General features: G+C 51.8%; 5 protein-coding genes across 5 annotated transcripts; 4 read left to right on the plus strand and 1 right to left on the minus strand.

Moving 5' to 3' along the window:
• Positions 1-1,645: 1,645 nt before the first annotated feature.
• A1O9_07874 (acyl-CoA dehydrogenase) lies at positions 1,646-3,066 on the minus strand (the record flags this gene model as incomplete). Its single annotated transcript, XM_013403429.1, has 3 exons — positions 1,646-2,353; positions 2,402-2,915; positions 2,963-3,066. The coding sequence occupies 3 exons, from the start codon at positions 3,064-3,066 to the stop codon at positions 1,646-1,648; spliced, it is 1,326 nt and encodes a 441-aa protein (XP_013258883.1).
• Positions 3,067-4,191: 1,125 nt separating this feature from the next.
• On the plus strand, positions 4,192-4,455 carry A1O9_07875 (uncharacterized protein; the record flags this gene model as incomplete). Its single annotated transcript, XM_013403430.1, has 1 exon — positions 4,192-4,455. The coding sequence occupies one exon, from the start codon at positions 4,192-4,194 to the stop codon at positions 4,453-4,455; it is 264 nt and encodes an 87-aa protein (XP_013258884.1).
• Positions 4,456-5,519: 1,064 nt separating this feature from the next.
• A1O9_07876 (uncharacterized protein) lies at positions 5,520-7,158 on the plus strand (the record flags this gene model as incomplete). The annotated part of the gene is made up of 2 exons (XM_013403431.1): positions 5,520-6,171; positions 6,224-7,158. 2 exons carry the CDS (start codon positions 5,520-5,522, stop codon positions 7,156-7,158), a joined length of 1,587 nt encoding a protein of 528 aa, XP_013258885.1.
• Positions 7,159-10,731: 3,573 nt separating this feature from the next.
• On the plus strand, positions 10,732-14,261 carry A1O9_07877 (CAMK/CAMKL/KIN4 protein kinase; the record flags this gene model as incomplete). Its single annotated transcript, XM_013403432.1, has 4 exons — positions 10,732-10,869; positions 10,935-12,329; positions 12,381-12,684; positions 12,727-14,261. 4 exons carry the CDS (start codon positions 10,732-10,734, stop codon positions 14,259-14,261), a joined length of 3,372 nt encoding a protein of 1,123 aa, XP_013258886.1.
• Positions 14,262-15,790: 1,529 nt separating this feature from the next.
• A1O9_07878 (alpha-glucosidase) lies at positions 15,791-18,775 on the plus strand (the record flags this gene model as incomplete). Its single annotated transcript, XM_013403433.1, has 1 exon — positions 15,791-18,775. One exon carries the CDS (start codon positions 15,791-15,793, stop codon positions 18,773-18,775), a length of 2,985 nt encoding a protein of 994 aa, XP_013258887.1.
• Between the last annotated feature and the right edge of the window lie 1,821 nt (positions 18,776-20,596).

Consider the following 20,596-nt stretch of genomic DNA (forward strand, 5'->3'; position numbering starts at 1 on the left):
CTCAAGAAACTTAAATTTCGGATTGATTAAATCCGCTCCAGCGACGATCAAAAAATCTCCTGGCGTTGCGCTTATTGTGTTTAAGGCACTACGTCGAGCTGGCTAGGCAGACTGGCCTCATTGATATGAAAGACCGACTTACTTGCGACAAGCTGAACATGCTTGATGGGCCTTTTGCCCATGAGGATCAATATCCACGACAACTGAAGAATATTCCATCTCCCTGTTGATGGCCAAGGTATTGCAAGGAGATAGCGACAGTGAGGCAAAAGTGTTGCAGCGAGGCGGGACCTACCATTTATATACGGAGGAACAAGTCAAGGACTTAGGCAGTTACCAACTTGGCAGCAGGAGTACAGTGAAATCTGGTTGGACCTCAGTTGGGGCCGTCGTCACGGCCGTGCCCTTGTTCCCCCCCCCCGCTCGCGACTCACTCTCTCACTTTCTACTCAACTTCCTGCTCATCCCCCGCTTTGCCCTTATCTGAAGGGTTACATTTCACCCTGCTACGATGGACCTGAGAGGTCCTGGCCACAGAAGCAATCCTGAAACTCTGAAAGCGTCACTGAGGACCTGAAGAAAGGTATACCGAACTTTGGCGCATGATATAGGCTCAATGCATGAGCATCCGCGCATACGGACTGCTATCTGCATACAAATAGTTGCACCATGAATTCAATTCCCCTTCTTACAAAGGGCTTTGTCCTTGACTTTCATATCGATCCTGGAACAGAAATATCCCCACCTATTTCGCCTGGAATCCCATTCGGAGAACAGCACTAGAAGATACAAGAGCCTTTCTGACTTGAACATTATACTGACACCCTTTGGCACGCATTGGAAATGCTGACACCATTCCTTTTGAGCTGCCGTCCAATGCACCTATGGGGAGTGGCTTTGGCGACTTCAGAAGTCGTCTCCTCAGCATCGGAACTCGAAAGAAATCGTTCGGACTGGAGTTGTCCAATGAATTAGAATGAAACGATGAAGATACCCAGGCATGGGAGGACGCTGTGCATGCATGGCTTGACTATCTTCTCGACGATATGCGCAGGACACCGGCGGCGGAACTACGGCGTGACCGGTTCAAGTTGTTTTGTCCAGAGTATGAATTTTAGATGGGTCGCATCTTCATCTTCTCTTTTGTGACCCCGATGCCAGACATTCCCACTAGTAACCTTAGGACGCATACATTATAGTCAGGATTGGTCGACGATAGATTCCGCTATGGAGACACAAAATCCGCGGCGGGATTATCATTCATTGCCAGAGTCACAATAAAGTGCTGAAAGGTCAACAGGATAGTGTTGCGGCGGCATTGAGCTAGATATCATTTCGCTCGTATGGCCGGTGAGTTCAAGGGTGGTCACCTACCACTGGTAGGTCGGACGGGGGTGAATGTCCCATACAGGACGGCATAACCTTAGTTCGGAATCCGGGTGAGCCACGAGCAGATTTCACAACCGGCGGCACTTGGATCTACTGAGCCGGTGTCTCGGCCGTGCCAGTAAGAATGAGAGGTTACGAAAGAGCCCTGGACGGTCTGCATGCTCATGTCAGCGGTAGTCAGTGAGCTTCTAGAATGGTCTGATATTTTGATAGAATACATTAAATCTCGGCAATCAGAAAGACAATGTCCCATCGTTCATGAAGTATACCTTTTTTGCAGTGCTTTCGCTATCGTGGTCAGCTGGATGTTGCTGGTGCCCTCATAAATGGCACCGATCTTGCTGTCACGGAACATCTTCTCAGCGATGCCCTCACGGACGAATCCCATACCACCCATCCACTCCACAGCCAGTCCGCTAACCCTTCCGGCAACCTGTGATGCGTATAGCTTGGCCATGGCAGCGTCCGTCACAAAGTCCTCGCCGGCCTCCTTCTTTCGTGCCGCATTGTAAACCAGTGCTCGCGCCGCACAGATCTCGGTATATGACTGTGCGAGTTGATGTTGCATTCCCTGAAACTCTCCAACGAGCTTTCCGAATTGCTTTCGGTCATTCCACACATACTTGGCGGCGTTCTCCCACGCACCAAGAGCCAGTCCAGTCATTTGGGCTCCAATACCGATGCGGCCTTCGTTAAGAAGCCCAATGGCATATTTGTAGCCTTCACCTTCTTTGCCAAGAAGGTTCTCTTTGGGAATTTCGACATCGTCAAAGTTGATCACACACGTGCTGGAGGCTTTGATACCCAGCTTCTTCTCCTTTTTGGCGATGCTGAAACCTTTGGTATCCTTGGTTACAACGAACGCGGTGATTCCCTTGTAGCCGGCTTCAGGCTTGAGATTGGCGAAGACCAGGAAAAAGCCAGCTTCCATGGAATTGGTGATCCACATTTTGGAGCCGTTGATCTGAAAGCGAGTGAGCATTGGATTATACACGTGTAGGAGGTTCCATACCTTGTAGCCAGTTTCTGTCTTCTCCGCTTTGGTCTTCAATGCAAATGCGTCTGATCCAGACACAGGTTCGGATAGGCAGAAAGATCCCACAGTATTGGTGGCGAGCTTGGGTAGCCACTCCTTCTTGAACGCCTCACTGCCATATTTCAAGATGGCGGTGACAACCAGGGTGTTGTGGACATCGCACATGACGGAAACAGAAGGGTCGACTCTGGCAAGCTCCTCGATCCCAACAATTGCAGAAGTGAAATTCATTCCCGCACCTCCATACTCCTCAGGAATCTCAAATGCCATTAGACCTTGCTCAAACATGCGCTCCACAATCTCAGGGTCCATCTTTTCTGCTTCGTCCATTTCGCGGACTTTAGGGGCGACTTCTTCGTTAGCCCATTTGGAGACCGACTCTGCCAGCATGGTCTCAGTCTCGGAGAAGTGTGTAATGGGTGTTGGGGAGAGAGAAGTTAGATCTTCATCGTTGTTGCGTCGTCTCGAGGTAGAAAAGGGAGCTTGCTGCCTGTGCGAGGATAAGCCAGGATTCTCCAGGGAGTTAGTCGAACATACCGTAGAGGAGTCCGTCTCGAAACCACTCTAGCAGCAGGACTGAAGGCGGGTAGGGGTCTCGTGGCGTTGGCGAGAGGCCGTAACGATCTGCATATTGTTGCCATATTGTCGAGGAGCTGACAGTGTGCTATTGGTGTTGAAGCACGAAGTGAGGTTGAAGAGGCGGGTTGGCGTCAGTGGAAGTGGTGTCAACGCGGAAAGAACAAAAAAGATTTATCAACGGCGCAGGTCTTGGATGTTGGGAGGCTGCTAAGAATGTCCTCCGTATTCCGTGCGTAATGACTTTGTGCTTTTAGATTTGGGATCTCAGCCTCGGCTTCGGTTAGGTGCGGGTTGCCCAACCAGGGAGGCACCTACGGCCCTTGTTCGGAGACGCCTATTGATCACTCGGGCCCAGCTTCAGAGTGATTGCTGAGGCCCGCCTTTGCCCGCGCAACGACTTGAAGAAGTGCGGATATGGACGAGGACACGAACAGGAGAAGATCAGCCGGGTTCACTTTCTTCGCTTCTACAGTATTTAGTGGGTTGCTCTGGGCTGGGGTCCATTGCTACCAGTCAGAAATTCAGAATATCACATGCATGATACCTCTGGGTGTCCCGAGCATAGACGACCCTGATGCGAATTTGCGTATTTAGACAGGTCTTAACCCGCCGCATTGGCGATTTCGCTCTGTGAAATGACTCGTGCACAAGCCAGCGGACAATTCAAACCGCCAGTGCCGCTTATGTAAGGGTTCGCCATGTCATAGCCCCGGTGGGTGCCAAGGGTGCAAGAGAAGCTCAGAATGGCTTAGTTATTAGATGGGTTCAAACGGCGGGATTCTTCTGTCCGAATAGGTTTAGAGGAGCACGAGAATTCAAATTCACCGCCCGAGTGCTTTTGGTATCTGGTCCGTCTGTACTACTACAGGACTGCATCAGGCAGCTCCTCTCGTGGGCTGAACCCGCACTGATTCATTTGACTGTTTGATTCATTTCTGAGTGGATGCACGCAAGACCGATTCTTACCACCCCTGACCTCGCAGGAGAGGTTCAAAATTCTCAGTGAAATAACGGCCAAATGTGTCCCGAGTGTGCGGGAGGCCGTTGAGCAGGCAGACAAGCCGGGCGCTCTGGTCAATATTGACCCTCTTGCGTTGGTGAACCTTCCACGCGGGTCCAAAGGCAGAATACTTCTTCTTGGCGACGCAGCGCGTTGTCTCACTCTTCTTTCTGGCCAGAGTGCCGGTATGGCGCTGGCATCGGCTGAGATCTTGGGCAAGGCGCCCGGGAACACCAGTCATGTCTCAGAGGCACTGCGTTACCACGAGGAGAGACTGCGTCCCAGCACTGAACCCCTCCAGGCCGCCTCGAGAAAGTTGGCAGCGTGGTACATCCCCAAGGGGACTTTCGCCTACCATATCTGGAACTTCTTGCTCAAAATCACACCCTACTACTCATGGCTGGTGTCCTTCCACGTCAACAGTCTCAGGTCGGAGATCGAGTTGACATGACCATCAGATCGACGACCAAACAGAAGTGGATTTCATTCTGTACCTGCTACGAGCAATGATATCGATAGCAGAACATGCAACATGGCATTTAGTGCTCATACTTCCACGCGCAGTCCTTGCAAGGAGAGGACGTAGATTATTGTAATCGCGCTGGGCGGGTTTTGACTGGTACATGCAATTATGAAAACCGTTCGGATTATAACAACCTCGTCTTCTCAGATTTACGCGCATACTATACTACTATAACTAATAGCGTTACAGTAATACCATATGGATAAGTAAGTCAGTAACTTAAAAAATAAGAGAGGGTGAAAGATTTACCTCCCGCGGTATAGTTACTCGCTTCGATGAGTAAGGGACGTTAGCACTTTAAGCACTTATTTACAGTGACATAATCCAGTATTCTTAGCACTGAAACTAATTTGGTTTACTGCCGAGTTTTAGAGGATCCTATTTGCCGTAGGAATACCCCATTATAGTTGTGATGATACATTAAGTGACAAAACCGTGTCATTTTAGCTGTGAGGGTTTTCTTGGCGTACGGATGAGTGAGAGACAAGACATGTCATGGCTGTCATAGAGTACAATCCTCTGGGTCTCCCGAGCACCTTCCCTGCCTTCCATTTGGGGGTGCTCGTCCCCACTGGCAGTACCAGGGTCCAGGCCTTCCCATTGACCCATGCTAACTTGACGATCAGCTTGAAGGTTCCTCAACCTGTGGCTGGCGCATTATTGTGGCGTTCTGCGCCACAGCATGTGACGTCGACGGTGGATGACTTGGCAAGAACGATACTCCTGACGCCCACTTCTTTCACTTGCAACGACTGGCGCCCAGGCTTCAATGTCCCCTCCACCTGGCGTTTACTGCGACCAGACAATGTTATAATAAGAAACCCTCTGTCGCTCTAGGTCATGAGCACACTCGTTGGTCGTTGCGCTTCCATCATTCTCTTCCCCTTCCTCCTCTGTCCCTGAATATCGCCAGTCTCTTACCGTTATTCAAAAGTCACCAGCAATATTAAATACCGGTGACCTGTCAGGCTCCTATTACATCGTATCCGGCCATGTCTGCCGGTCACTCAGAGCCTCAAGTGCTCTTCAGTGTTGGCGATATTGCCGCCTATGCTGTTCAGAATGGCGAGGAACACCTGATTACTACCAGTGGACCGCAGACGCTGTCCTTACTCATGGTGCCCACTGCATCACCGTTTGCCGACTTGTCATCCACCGAACCATCCAGCTCAGCCCCCGAGGAGGACTTCTATCTACATCTCCATCTCCCACCAGAGCTTGACCTACCTTTGCCTGCAAGCACACAAGTTTACCACAAACCACCCAGCAGTTACCTTATCCCGCGATGGGATCTAGGCCCCGATGCTGGCGCTTTCATCCGTATCCAGTTCCCTTCGGTTGGCACTGGCCCTGGGAAAGTGGCCCAAGAAGAGGTCGACACTTTCGAAACCATTCTTGCCCAATGTACCGCATTTCTTGAGCGGGCCAGTGCTCCTCCCAAGGGGTTCAAACAATATGACCCGCAAGAGTACCAACCCGGTGAGGGTTATGTTGGGTCATCAGGAGGTGGAAAAGAACAAGCAATTATCCCACATCAACATGGGCAGATTGTCCTTATTGATGAAGAGAATGGCAGTGTCATTGGTGAGCTCCAAGACAGTTATAACGTGGTCGAGTCAGCCAATATCAAGCCAGGATCAAAGAGTGAGTTTCCGGCCCCCCATCTCCATGACCCTGGACTAATATTATTGTCTAGCCCCCGTTCAAATCCAGCTGCCTGAAGAAGGACAAGGAAACCAGATACGAATTGACAATGTGTCCGACCATTACCTTGAGATGGCAAAACATCCAGCATATGCCAAGTCTACTATTGTGCAATCTTCAGCGACTGCATCAAGGCTGTTAGTTACGGGTTCGACCTACATTGCAAAGGCGATGACATCGGGCGCGGACAGTTTTCAGAAGAAGACGCAGCCTAATCCCAAACCCATGACGTTTTCCCCGACCACGCACGATCGAATCCGACAGATACATTCCTTCACACAAGGAGCGGTTGGGATCAGTGCGAAGACAGTGGGCCAGTTGGGACGATATGCTCAGAACTTTGGAGCGTCACTTGCACGCAAAGGAGAGCGAGCCAAGAAGGAGCCCGGCAAGGATTATAAGCCAGGAGTGCTCAACAAATCTATGATAGCCTTTTCGACCATTGCGGACGGCATCGACCATGCTGGACGTCAACTGCTGGCTTCCAGTTCGGTTGCTGCGACTAATGTGGTTGGGCACAAATATGGTCCAGAAGCTGGCAAAGTTGCATCTGGGTTGGCAGGTGGTGTCAAGAATGTTGGCTTGGTATATATTGACGCGATGGGAGTGTCCAGACGAGCGGTGATCAAATCAGTGGCCAAAGGAATGGTGGTTGGTCGAATGCCCAACGGACAACAGCTGATAGTTGGTGGAGGCGATGGCGGAGTCGTGCCAGCGGAGGCACGCTCAACGGGAGAGAAGCGAAGCGACAGCTATTCTTCTGACTTATATGGCGGGTCGTCGCAGCCGGGAGTTAGCCAACCTGGATATGGGGTGGAAAGCTATGGCAATGCGGCTGCACTCCCGCCAGCATATTCCTATTCCTCCGGAGTGGGTGAGCCGATGGGATCGGCATTACAAGGGCAAAACGTTCGAGAAAAGAGATAAGCGATTGCGATAGATTCGTACAGTACGAGTAGACTTGGGGCTGGGCATGAATTATGACGATGACGCTACGAGATGTTCTGGAACAGGATTTCATGATGAAGCCGGCAAGGAGTTTGATGCTGAACTTGGACTGTGGAGGAATGGGCCAGCTGGGCTTTGCGTTGTCAAGGACGGAGTATTCCGTAGTGAAATGTGGGAATAAGAATGGCAATTTCCAAGACGAGGCTCCGTGACTGACGCTCAAAACTGTTTGGCCTGGGTGGATGAGAGTTATACAAGTACGAGTACTCCGTACGGAGTATGGAGTTATTAGTGTGTGGGATCTGTGGATGTGTCTGCATGACATTCGCTGCTTGCTGTGGCTGAAACTCAAAATACGCACTGTCGGAGCCGTGCCCGTCATCGATTGGGAGAGCCTGCGGTAGCTTGTAAGCTTCCGAGCGAGCACAGAGAACGGAGACTAGAATACAAGCTACTGGGATCAAGATTCAGAAAGGTTCAAAAGCAAGGTCGTCGTGGTGGTGGTTGTCTCACGCTCTCTAGTATGATGGACGGCTACAGGTTCTGAGCGCGGAAAGTGATGTCCGCATGGCGGGAATGATGGTAGTATTCAAAGTTGGGCCGACGACAGGGACCAGGAACTGCCCAGCAGGCGGGGCCGTGTGGCTCCGTGGGTCATGACTGACCAGCTACAGTACGAGTAGTGATAATTATGGGTCGGATTACTCCAAGGAGTCCAAACCAGGAACAGGCAGGAACAGGAAGAGACGCGGTCATGGGGAAGAGGACAGAGAGATGCACGCCAGTTTTGCACACGGGGGGTTTGGAGCGGAAGAAACGATCTGAGAGCCGTCGAGATACAGACACGACTTGGTGAGACTCGAGAGTCGAGACGTACTCGGTAGTTTGGTTCGCAACAAAACTGGTACGGAGTATATTATACTATTGTCTCGGTCCAATTCAGTACGTGGGGGATTGATAGGCCCGAGGGCATCCCTTGCGGCCTTTGTGCTGTCCAAAGTCGCAGGGTCTGCAGAGTACAGACTACACGCCTTAGGAACAGGCAGCTGGCTATCAGATGAAAGAGGTAAAAGAAAGGTGACGGCCAAAGACATGCACTGAATGCAGCTGAGCAGTGCAGACTGGCCCGTTAGCCTGTTCTGACGCTTTGATGGGCCTCGGCCATGATAGGCACTAGTACTTGTATGTAACGCCCAAAGGGTTAGGTAAGAGACAGCGGGCATCTGTATGGGATCCAGGTGCAATCAATCGCCCGCTGGCTACGTACAGTCCTCGTATGGATGTACTGCCAAGTGTGCTACAGTGAGGTCTACACTGACGACGGGGACAGCCCAAATTGTCCAAGTTCCCGAGCCAAACCTTGAACTTTGAGAAGCCGCGGGGCGATCTTTATTCCAATCCGCCCTGGGGCACACTGGGCCCTCGGGCTCCGCTCTCACCCAAAGTTGGGTGGTCCTGTCCTGTCAGTCGCGTTTCAAGAGGGAAATTTCGCTAAAGGGAAAAACGCCAATGCCACCTCGCGTCTTTTTGGAGTCGATTGGCATGAGCGGGCGTGGTTCGTCTCGCGGTTAAGTTTGGGATGTTGTGCAGGTGCTCGTAGGTTAGGGTCTGTCTCTGTTTCGTCTATGCTCTATGCCTAGTCAGCTTGCCGATAGTCATATTTGATTTGTTGTTATTCTCCTGACGACCTGATTAACACCTGTTTCTTCATTGTTGATGGAATGGGCATTTGTGCTTGTCTGTAGTCCGGGAAGACGACGCGTTCCTTGCAGGGGCGCGATGAGGCAACCCCCCTTGCCGCCAATAGCGCGAATGACATGCTAGAAAGACTCGAGACAGGCACGCAGAAACTGACAGCCTGGCCGGCAGAGTGGACAAAACGGTCAGCCAGTGGTACGGCTTTTGACAGCACATGTGCACCCGGACCCTGTGCTCATGGGCGAGGCAAGACGACGATACCATGCATTACATATTTCACCAACGGGCATTGTGGGTGAGTTTCCCGAAACATGTGCAGCAAACAACAATCATCCTGCGCGGCATCGAACATGCTCGTTAAGCCATGTTTGTTCTAAGGACAACCCTAGCAAGATGGGGGACAATAGTCGGTCGCGATTATATCCACATTGTGGCTTTATCCTAGGAACGAGATAGCTAGTTCATTTTGAGATCCCTGGTTAGTGCAGGTCATTTCCCTGGCGAGAACCATTGGCAATACTTACCGCTGTTGGAGGAGGAGGAGTGGTCTAAAAATTGACAGGAACCAGGGTGGAATACGGAGCACGAGTGTGGTTCACGTATGTGGTGTAGTCGTAGTCGAACGGTGGGTTAAACAGCAGCCCAAGGGCCTGGGATGAGTCTAGGATTGCTCGTAGGCTTGGTTATGTACTAGGCTCTTGGGGGGGACCAGGACCTTGTACTCGGTAGGAGGAGTCTGGAATGTGATGAGTTTTGGCCTGCTCCAGCGCCCCCAACTGCCTGTTGCCCGTTGCAGCTTTCTGGCCTCTGGCGTTGAAGCAGAGGTCTATCCAGCACAGCTGGCGCCCCCTCCAGCGCTTCAAGGCACTCCTACTCGTAGAGCTCCTCCCAACACCGAGTCTCTGGCCACTGGCGCAACTCCGTACCAAGTTACCGCTAAACTACCGCTACTCTCACTACCAACAGCTGCTGCTACCACCACCACCACCACCACCACCTACTCTCTGCTCACACTTCACAACTCGCCATCCCACCGCAGCCTACCGTATTCCCGTACCTCATCCCTCATACCTCACACCTTGATCTCCTTGTCGGCGACCCTCTCCAATCTCTCATTCTTCACTCGTCGCCTACCTCACCATCAACCTTCTCACTGCCTGCTCATCCACCTCCTTCTCTTCCTCTCTCCCTCACCACTCATCTCGTCGACCCGACCTCTCTTCCCTCCCCTCTCACCTCTCACCCTTTCCGCCATGACCGCGATCCTCCTATTCTATCTTCACCTGACTTCGATCCGTGTTTGTTGATGATTGGCCCTGGACCCTTCACACTTTTCCACAGCCTCATTCAGAACAAACACCCACACGAATTCTTTTCGACATTACACCCGTCGCAGGTTCGACGTCTGTGTGCGTCTTTTTCGTCCGCGCAACTTGCTGCCTGTGAGAATTCATCCCAACAAATAATACTCGTTACCTCACCACCGACCTCCGCGCGACCCTCAACTTTCCGTCACCTCACCGCACATTGCAACTCACCACCACCTTCAACCCTGGGGCGTGCACCGCGCGTTCTGTATCGTTCCTCATTGTTGACACTAGTCACGACTGCCTCGAGAGCTTGATGCTGAGCAGCCTAGACACTCTGGTCAGTTATCTCGCATTCAACCACCCACCGTAGCAAGACTCTAACGAAGCTGTGTTCCAGAACTCCACACTTTAATCCTTTACAGCCTGCGGTTCCCCCACGGCACTCACAATCCACTTGATCTCGTTGTCAATTATTGGACAGCGCTGAGACCGATTCAGGTCTGGGGACGGGGTGCGCGACCGTGGCGTTGCGGTGGAAACAGATATGTCTGCAGAAGCCATGCAGTCTTCTCGGCAATACCGACAGGTGCCCACCTCTGCTGCATATGGCACACATCAAGACCACCATTACGATGTCCAAGGTGGTGACCTGGATCCTGATGGTTATTACACCCAACCAAATGTGAGTGTCGCGGCGCGACCACCTCTAACTTTGCCTGCCTACTGACATCTACTGACCTTATCTAGTACTATCCCCCTCAGGACTCGAATGATGCGAGGTACACGTCTCGTGTCGACTCGGTTCCCGTAACCTCATCATCTTTCTCCAATCAAACTACTACTCTACCATATCATACCCGCAATCAGTCTACTGCCTATGACCAGTATGACGGAGCTCCTATCCCTCCCCCACGTACCTCGTCACAACAGCCAACCTCTTCTCGTGCACCTGTACCACCGTCCACAGCACCATTGGACGCAAGAGTCGCTGCCTCGAGACATGCCAGACAAAACGTTCAAGATACACAATCTAGTCGTGTTCAAAATCATGTCGGAGATTATCACGATGAGTCAAGGGACAGACCACGGGACGATACAGCCACTACCGCCGCAGCTGCTGCACGTAGCCGAAGAAAGGGTCCTTCCAGTCCCGACGGTCCTCATCGCGCCGCAAGTTCACGAAATCGAGGACAACATGCTTCCCCGACTCACAGTCGATCCGATGCTGCCATGCATTCACCTGGTGGTGCGCCCGGTCCATTGGTCCGCGAATACAGTGAGGTTATCAACCGTGTTGTCGTCTCAGATCCACAGGTTGATGCCGAACGAATGCAGGAGAGAGTGGCAGAGGCACAGCCAGCACCCATTGCCACCGAAGACCCCGCTGTCGATGACCTCCTACCTGCCCTCGGCCCAGCTCGACGACAAGACTATTCCAAGTCGCGAAGAAAGGACGTGCAATTCGGAGACTACATGTTGGGACAGACCCTTGGTGAAGGCGAATTCGGCAAGGTGAAATTGGGATGGAAGAAAGATGGAAGCTCGCAGGTTGCCATCAAACTGATCCGCAGAGAATCGGTTGCTACGAACCCGTCCCGGCTGCCAAAAATCTATCGTGAAATCTCAATTCTGCGAGATCTAGCGCATCCCAATATCGTCCGACTGCATGAGATGGTCGAAACCGAGCGACACATTGGTATCATTTTGGAGTATGCATCGGGCGGTGAACTCTTCGATTACATTCTAAATCATCGGTATCTGAAGGATCCAGCCGCGCGAAGACTTTTTGCTCAACTGGTCTCTGGAGTAGGATATCTTCACAAGAAAGGCATTGTTCATCGAGATTTGAAACTGGAAAATCTCCTCCTGGACCAAAATCGAAACATCATCATTACCGATTTTGGATTCGCAAACAACTTCGATCCCAAGGACGAGTTGACTGACGAAATCGAGTACAATCTCGGCAACAAGGAGTTTGTCAGAAAGTTCAAGCTCGACCGGTTGGATGCTCGTGGTATGAGAAGAGGTGATTTGATGCAGACTAGTTGTGGTAGCCCTTGCTATGCTGCCCCGGAACTAGTTGTGAGTGACTCTCTGTACACTGGGAAAAAGGTCGACGTCTGGAGTTGTGGTGTCATCTTGGTAAGTTACAAATCACCCGTCCAAATGTTGGGCTGCTCTAATCCATCTTAGTATGCCATGCTCGCCGGCTATCTACCATTTGACGACGACCCTGCCAACCCTGAGGGTGACAACATCAACCTGCTTTACAAGTACATTACCACCACTCCTTTGACTTTTCCAGAATACGTCACACCTCACGCTCGCGATTTACTTCGCCGAATTCTAGTCCCTGACCCACGCAAACGTGCTGATCTGTTTGAGGTTGCCCGCCACAGTTGGTTGAGTGAGTACCATCACGTGGTCTCGCACATTACTAGCAGTACTACCAACGTTGCGGACATTGCCAATACTACCGTTCCGGCCGGTGAGTCTCGTAGCTGCCGATTAGAGGCTTGTGAGCTAACGCTTACTCCAGAAGATGAACCGCCTTCTCTAAATAGGAGTGCTTCTGTCCGTGAAGGGCCCTCCAGAGCCGCAGCAGCTTCTCCTGGTACCCTCACTCGGGCGCATGAAGGTCTGCTTCAAGACCCAGACGAGACTTCCGGCTCACGTCGCGAGCGAGCAACTCGACACACACTGCAGCCTGAGTATGTTGCTCCTCAGACACATACCGCTCGTGGCAAAGCCCCCGCGACTGGAAGCCCTTCAGCTGGTCGAACTCGAGCCGACGATGCAGGTCAGGCTATGGCGACTTCCCAGCCTCCGTCCTTATCAAAGCCATTGCCACAAGACCCTCCTAGGGATTCGCCTCGACAGAAGTCACAGAACATGCACCCTCCAACTCGTCCAGCTCGTGACATTCCACGCTCGGTATCTGACTCTACAACTGCTTTTGGAACTGCTCCTGTAGTTGCTCCAGGTGGCCAACATACCACCAGACCCAGCACTCAGGGTTCGATGACTTCTACTAATGGCCCTACCAACACCAGATCTGATCTCCGACTGCCTTCACGTGGTTCGTATGGCCAGCCCGTGGCACCCACTGTAGCCACGACCAACGCACAAGGACGCGTGACACAGCCCACCAAATCAGCACGTGGGTATAACATTTCGGGTCCCTTGCCTTCACCAGGCGCACAGAATTCTATCGGACAGCCAATGACTACTCCCATGCCTCCACCTACTGCACACCAACCTCAGAAAACACATCATCGTCGATCGAGCACACTGAGCGGGCTTGGAGAACGCTTATTCGGTAGGTCTAATTCGGTAGCAAAGAAGGATCCAGAGCGACAGAAGAATGGACGGAAGTATCCACCAACTAGCATGAAGGAATTCGCATCAGAGCCAGTCCCTCGTTTGTCGACTGAATCCAAACGATCGTTCTCATTTGGGCTTGGTAAGAGAAAGAGCACGGACTTGGAAGCACATGTGCAAACAGAAAAGCCGGTACGACGATTTTCACTTCTTCCTAATTCTGTGTCGTTCAAAGGTCTGATGGGAGGTTCTAAGGAGGACACATCCAAAATTGGCACTCCCCCTGGTGCAAACCGTGTAGCTAGTGGTTCAGAGCACGACAATCATCAGTACGTCAACAATGACGGATCATATGACCCGTCGAGATCCCACAAGTACAACAATTTCTCCCGGCCACCTCAGACGCAGTACCAGCCACAGCGACCAGTAGCGTCGGCACCAACGAACGATGTCTACGGAGGAACGGGTGTCTATCAGCCACAAACTCAAGGCCGTGGTCCGCATCACCGACAACAAAGTGAGCCGATGGCACAGATGGTTGCGAAACCCCCCGACAGCACCGAGAACGTGGGCCGACCATCGATTCAGCAAGGGCGGCAGGCACGAGTTCTTGTGAAGAATAATCGCAAGTTTGCAGAAGCATATGATCATGAGCAAGGGCCCACGCACCATGCGGGCCGATCAGGCGCAGTCAAGAGAGTTCAAGACTTTTTCCGTCGTCGCCGCACTCCCACCGAAGGAGATACTCGATGATGTAAGTGAATAAATCTCATGGAAGCATTGGAGAGAAATGGAGCAATTGGTGAGGAAATTCAAGCACGGTTGGAGGTTGGGAAGGGACTTTTCTTGTAATGAATAATTGTTTTGGGCAGGCATTGATGCATGCACCTGCCGAAGGGTTTCCTTTGTCAAGGGGTGACTTTTACGTTGAGCAAGCAGGCCGATTTCCCTTGATGGATTCGAGTGTGGTGTTAAAGGAGACACTTGTGTCGGAGTATTAGCAGAGTTCTCAAATAAAGGCGTCCTTGTTATTAGCTGGGAGGATGAAAGCTGGGGCCTTGTGGGCAAGTCAGGTCAGCGTGGGATACCCCCTACATAAGCATTGTATGACAATCAATCCAAAATCGACAAGTTGAAGTCTGGCTCGGTGTTGAATAATGACAAGATCCACGGGCCCATGACTGTAGATTCCGATGCTTACTCGTACATACAGTACTCGCTGCATACCAAGGTTGCTTTGCGAGACACGAATCGGGGTATTGTTCGGTGTATCTGCAGGCTTGGCCGCTCCTATTCTCCACACCCATATGCTCGTATTGATCGTGGTTCATTGTGCGTCATTGATCGTCAACCAAGCCTCAAGCTTTGTGGGGTGGCTTCAAGCTTCCTGAGGAGCAGCTCCGTGGGAGGAACACGACTCGCCTATAATGACCACCATGTCTGCTATTCGAAGAGTCGAAGAGGTAAACACGGGAAGCATGGCTTCTCCTCTCCTAAGCTGTATCAGGGATCAGACTCATCCATGATTGCCTGTGATTTCTTTCCGATTGTCTATCCTCGGTACCTCCCGTCAGGCACCACCACCAGCTTCCCCGCAAATGTAACCACCATCGGCGTCACAATCTGGGAGAAAAGGACCCTTATTAGAGCAATAACGACATCTCAGTGGTCTGTTGACCGATGCCCTGTCTACAAGCTCCACGAGAATACATTTACTCGCCCAAAACAGGGGCTTGATCGACCTGCCGCACCGCATCCTGCGTTGTACTGCTCCAACCCCCACGGACAGGGTGGCCGGCTTCCTCGAGTTGCTGAACATTTCCCGCGTAGTCCTGCAACTCGGACCGAGTTCAGGGCAAATCTTTCTGTGAATCAAAGATGTGCTATGACGATGCGAAACGACACAATGGTCTAGGAAGGCTTCAGACGGCCGCCGTGATTTGTGGTTGCGTCGCGCTTTTCGCCTGCACCGCATTCTTTCTCCACGAGAACTTGGGTCGGTCAACTTCTTCATGGTAAGTCCTGTAACCTTTGCCACTGCTACATCGCTCGCAGACCTATATAAGAATGCTCGTCCCTGCCTCTAGCGTCTACTGTTCTTAAAGAGAGCTTCGAAGGTTACCCGTCCTCCTCTCTCTCGCCAGTGGCACGGTCACGATTGATTGCAACCTGCACGAAATGAACTGAGCGGACTCTCACTATTTCTTTATAATAGCCTCAAGTCCTCAGTCCAGCCAACGCTACATGAACGCGACTGGGCCTGTACCGCACGACCGCACAGTATGCTGTCTTCGATCTTCCTGTCCAGTCTCGCACTCGCCCCGTGCGTTGCACAGGCCCAGTCATCGACAAACGCCTCTCAAGCTTCAGTAGCAACCACATTTGTTCCTCAGTTCACTGTTCCATCCGAAGCGGACGATGGAGCCACTTTGCTGCCAAACATCAACGACGAGGATGCTCCTAATGCACAAGACCACTGCCCTGGATACACCGCCAGCAGTGTTAAAACCTCATCCGCCGGCCTGACTGCCCAGCTAGCGCTCGCGGGACCAGCATGCAACGTCTACGGGACCGACATCGACAACTTAGAGTTGACCGTAGAGTATCAGACCAGCTCTCGCCTACACATCCACATCCATCCTTCCAATATCACCCCCCAAAATGAAAGCTGGTACATCCTTCCGACTGAATATGTCCCCGCTGGAACTCAAGCTGGCGGCCAAATGACGATGAGTGATCTGAACTTCTCCTGGGACAACTCGCAAGATACGGGCTTTGGTTTTAATGTCACCCGCAACAGCACCGGTGACGTTCTCTTCTCCACCACAGGAACTAAGCTGGTCTATGAGAACCAGTTTATCGAACTTGTCACTCATCAGGATGAGGGCTATAACCTCTATGGGCTCGGGGAGGTCATTCATGGCCTAAGGCTGGGGAATAACCTTACTCGCACCATCTACGCTGCAGACGTTGGTGATCCCATCGATGAGAACCTCTACGGTAGCCATCCATTTTATCTGCAGACCAAATACTTTGAGGTTGGTGATGATAACAGTACCACACTGGTAACCCATGAACTAGACGTAAGTGAAGCGACAGGCAATTACACTTCCTCTACCCATGGCTTGTACTTCCGCAATTCGCACGGAATGGAGGTCCTCCTACGAGCCGATAATGTCACGTGGAGGACGTTGGGTGGAAGTATCGACCTATACTTTTTCTCTGGGCCTACACAACCAAACGTCACTCAGCAATATCTGGAAGTCATTGGCCTTCCGGCTCTGCAGAGCTACTGGGGGTTTGGCTTCCATCAATGCCGATGGGGCTACCAGAACTGGTCGGTCACTGAGGAAGTGGTGAACAACTATAAAAAGTTTGGCATTCCCCTGGAGACCATCTGGAACGACATCGACTACATGAATCAGTATCGCGATTTCGACAACGATGAAATCCGATTCGGGTATGAAGAAGGTGCCGCATTCCTTCAGCGACTACATGACAACGGCCAGCATTATATTCCCATTGTCGACAGTGCCATTTATGCTCCCAATCCGGAAAACGCTAGTGATGCTTACCAAACCTTCGACAACGGGAAGAACGCGAATGCATATCTCCTGAATCCCGATGGATCTATCTACTATGGAGCTGTCTGGCCTGGTTACACGGTGTTCGCCGATTTTCTCGAGAACTCGACACATCGTTGGTGGAAGGACGAAGTCGTGTCGTGGCATCAGAAGCTTCCAGTTGACGGCATCTGGATCGACATGAGTGAAGTCAGCTCATTCTGTGTTGGTAGCTGCGGCACGGGAAACCTGACTCTGAACCCCGTTCATCCTCCATTCAAATTGCCTGGAGAGCCTGGAAACGTCCTGTACGATTATCCGGAAGGATTCAATCTTACCAATGCGACCGAAGCGGCAGCTGCTACTTCTGCTTCTCAATCCCAAGCCGACGCGACTTCAACGGCCTCAAGCTCGTCTGCTACCGAGAGCTCCTCCACGAGCTATCTTCGTACGACCCCGACTCCAGGAGTGAGGAACGTAAACCACCCGCCTTATGTCATCAACCATGTTCAGGGCGACCTTGCAGTTCACGCTGTCTCTCCCAATGCCACACATCAAAATGGCGTGATGGAATATGACGTTCACAACCTGTATGGCCATCAGATTCTCCAATCCACTTATGCGGCCTTACTGGCAGCAATCCCTGGTAAACGGCCGTTCGTCATCGGCCGGTCAACTTTCCCAGGCTCAGGCACCGTTGCCGGCCACTGGGGCGGCGACAACGCGTCTAAGTTCTACTACATGTACTTCTCGATCCCGCAAGCCCTGAGCTTCTCGCTGTTCGGCATCCCCCTGATCGGAGTCGACACCTGCGGCTTCAACGGCCAGAGCTCTGAAGAACTCTGCAATCGCTGGATGCAGCTCTCCGCATTCTTCCCCTTCTACAGGAACCACAACGTGCTCTCCGCGAACCCACAGGAAGCGTACGTGTGGGAGTCGGTGATCGACGCGACCAAGAAGGCAATGGATATTCGCTTCCAGCTTCTGCCGTATCTCTACACCCTGTTCTACAACGCACACACCAAAGGCGAGACGGTCATGCGCGCTCTGGCGTGGGAGTTCCCCAACGACCCGTCGCTCGCAAACGCCGACCGCCAGTTCTTCCTCGGGCCGTCCATCCTGGTCACGCCCGTGCTCACACAGGGCGCGATAACCGTCGACGGCGTATTCCCCGGTCTCGTCGAGGGCACCGAGGTGTATTATGATTGGTACAATAAATCCTCCGTTGCGGTCCCCGCCACCAAGAATACCACCATTGAAGCACCCCTCGGTCATATCCCGGTCTACATCCGCGGCGGCGCCATCCTCGCCACGCAGGAGATGGCCCTCACGACGCGCGACGCCCGCAAATCGCCCTGGTCTCTGATCGTCGCCCCGGACGTCGATGGAGGTTCCGCTGGCAGTCTGTATCTCGACGACGGGGAATCACTGGCCCCAAATGCCACCAAGCTCGTGACGCTGTCTTCCACCGGGCCTGGAAATCTCAACGTCAGTGTGATGGGCGACTATGCAGGCCTCGATCTGCCGCTCGCGAATATCACCTTCTTGGGTGTGCAGGTTGCGCCGCCGGACAAGGTGGTCAGAGTCAATGGCCGGCCGCTGGGGAATAGTTCGTATGATGCCGATACGAAGACGCTGTTCATTGGGGACCTGCTGAGTGCGCTGAATGGGAATGTTTGGGGTGCGGATTGGACTTTGTCATGAACCGGACAGTTACAGGCCCAGGTAAGGACTCGGGAGATACGATGGGCATTCGATATGATTGCGTGGTGAAGAGAAGAGAAGAGAAGAGAAGGGAAGGGAAGAAAGGATCACGGATTCTTCCATTCCCTTTAAACCATTGGGGACTTCCTCGTCTGCTACTGCATATGGGCTGGCGCCCTCCAGAACAATAATGATAAATTTTCACTCGTATTATTCAAGCATGTTGTACAGTAGGTCTAGCTGCCTGCTATAGCCTATATGGTGGCCTCAACTGGTCGACAGTCCATGTGCACGTGTGTCGACAATTTGTGTGTTATAAACGATCTGCTTAAATTGTTTTTACAAAGGCGCTCGTGGCCCTAAATTCCCACTCATTCGCCCACTTGCCCTTCTATCGCCACTTACTAGTCGGACATCGACCGTATATACCAGCATCTGAGGGATCTCATTCCAAAGACTTATTTCCACCACATTAAATCATGCAGTCAATCAACCAGCAGTCAATATCGAAGCAACATAGCATGAGCCAGAATTCTTTCACAGAGATGAGCATTCCTTACCGCCAAAGAACATTGTCTTTCTTCGACCCATCCGGCCAAGGGCCAAAGCAGGTCCGAGGCAGTCGAGGATAAACATTAATTGTATGTTAGTTAAAGTTGGTTAGCTGGAGGTCAGATGGCAAAGGAAAGTGGATCGACACACAATCCAGCCACGATCTGCACGGTTCTCGGCTCCATATTGATGCTTTGGACAAGCAGAGCTGTATCGGCCAGTCAACACAGGATACTCAAAGCAGCCGCAAAACGTACTCGGCGAGTAATACACGGCCAGACTGATACCAACGATCTGGTTCATAAACAGACCGAAATATGTCAGAGCAATCGTTCGTCGCGTTTTCACTTTATCGCTCTTGAACAAGGCTCGGTGGCTGCGCACGCCAGACTCCACTGATACCGCGTGATTGGTGGTTCGCACTTCGGAAACAATGTACGGATCGTCTCTGGGAAGATCGAAAACAGCGCAGAGGACTTCTATGGCTTCTTCCTCGCGACCTCTCTTAAACAGCCATCTAGAAACTATGCATCAGTATCGGTGTTGAATGTGTATTCCAAGGGGGAAGCATACCTAGTTGATTCAGGGAGGCCAAACAACAAGACGATGACCGTGATAGCAAAAATCAACTACACTGCGATGGACAAGCGCCATGCAATGGGTCCGCATGCGTAGGACATGCCAAAGTCCAGCCTAACTATATGTTACCGTAATGTTCCTACACGCCATAAGATTAAACAGGTCGGCATCTTACCAATATGCGAATGAGATCCCGATACCGATGAAAAGAACTTCCCAGGAGACAAGGCGACCTCGATATTCCTTTCTGCAAAGCTCTGACTGATACATGGGTACAGTAGAGGAATCTATGCCGATGCCGAATCCAGTAATGACTCTTCCGACGATGAGATGAGGGACAGAGTACGCGGATGTCTGTAGACTTGCGCCGACAAGAACCAAACCCTATAGATATAAGTAAAATGAGCGTCAATGCGAGGCTGGACTCCAAGAAGGCGAAGTTGAAAGAAGACTCAAATTTCGTAGTACTCACCATTGCAACCCTAATCATTCGGCGGTGTCCGAGCCAGTCTCCGATGAAGAAGTTGAGTATACAGCCTCCAAGGGCTCCGAGACAATAACAGCTGACTAGGATACCTGTCTCGGTGTCGTTCTGTATAAAATCTCAGACTAGTAAAAGAGGAAAAACCCCACGGAAAGTTACTGGCCTCCGGAATCAGTAACGTACCGGATGATTGAAACGATCCAACC

The sequence above is a fragment of the Exophiala aquamarina genome (assembly GCF_000709125.1).
Source record: "Exophiala aquamarina CBS 119918 chromosome Unknown aczIA-supercont1.6, whole genome shotgun sequence".
Taxonomy (NCBI): domain Eukaryota; kingdom Fungi; phylum Ascomycota; class Eurotiomycetes; order Chaetothyriales; family Herpotrichiellaceae; genus Exophiala; species Exophiala aquamarina.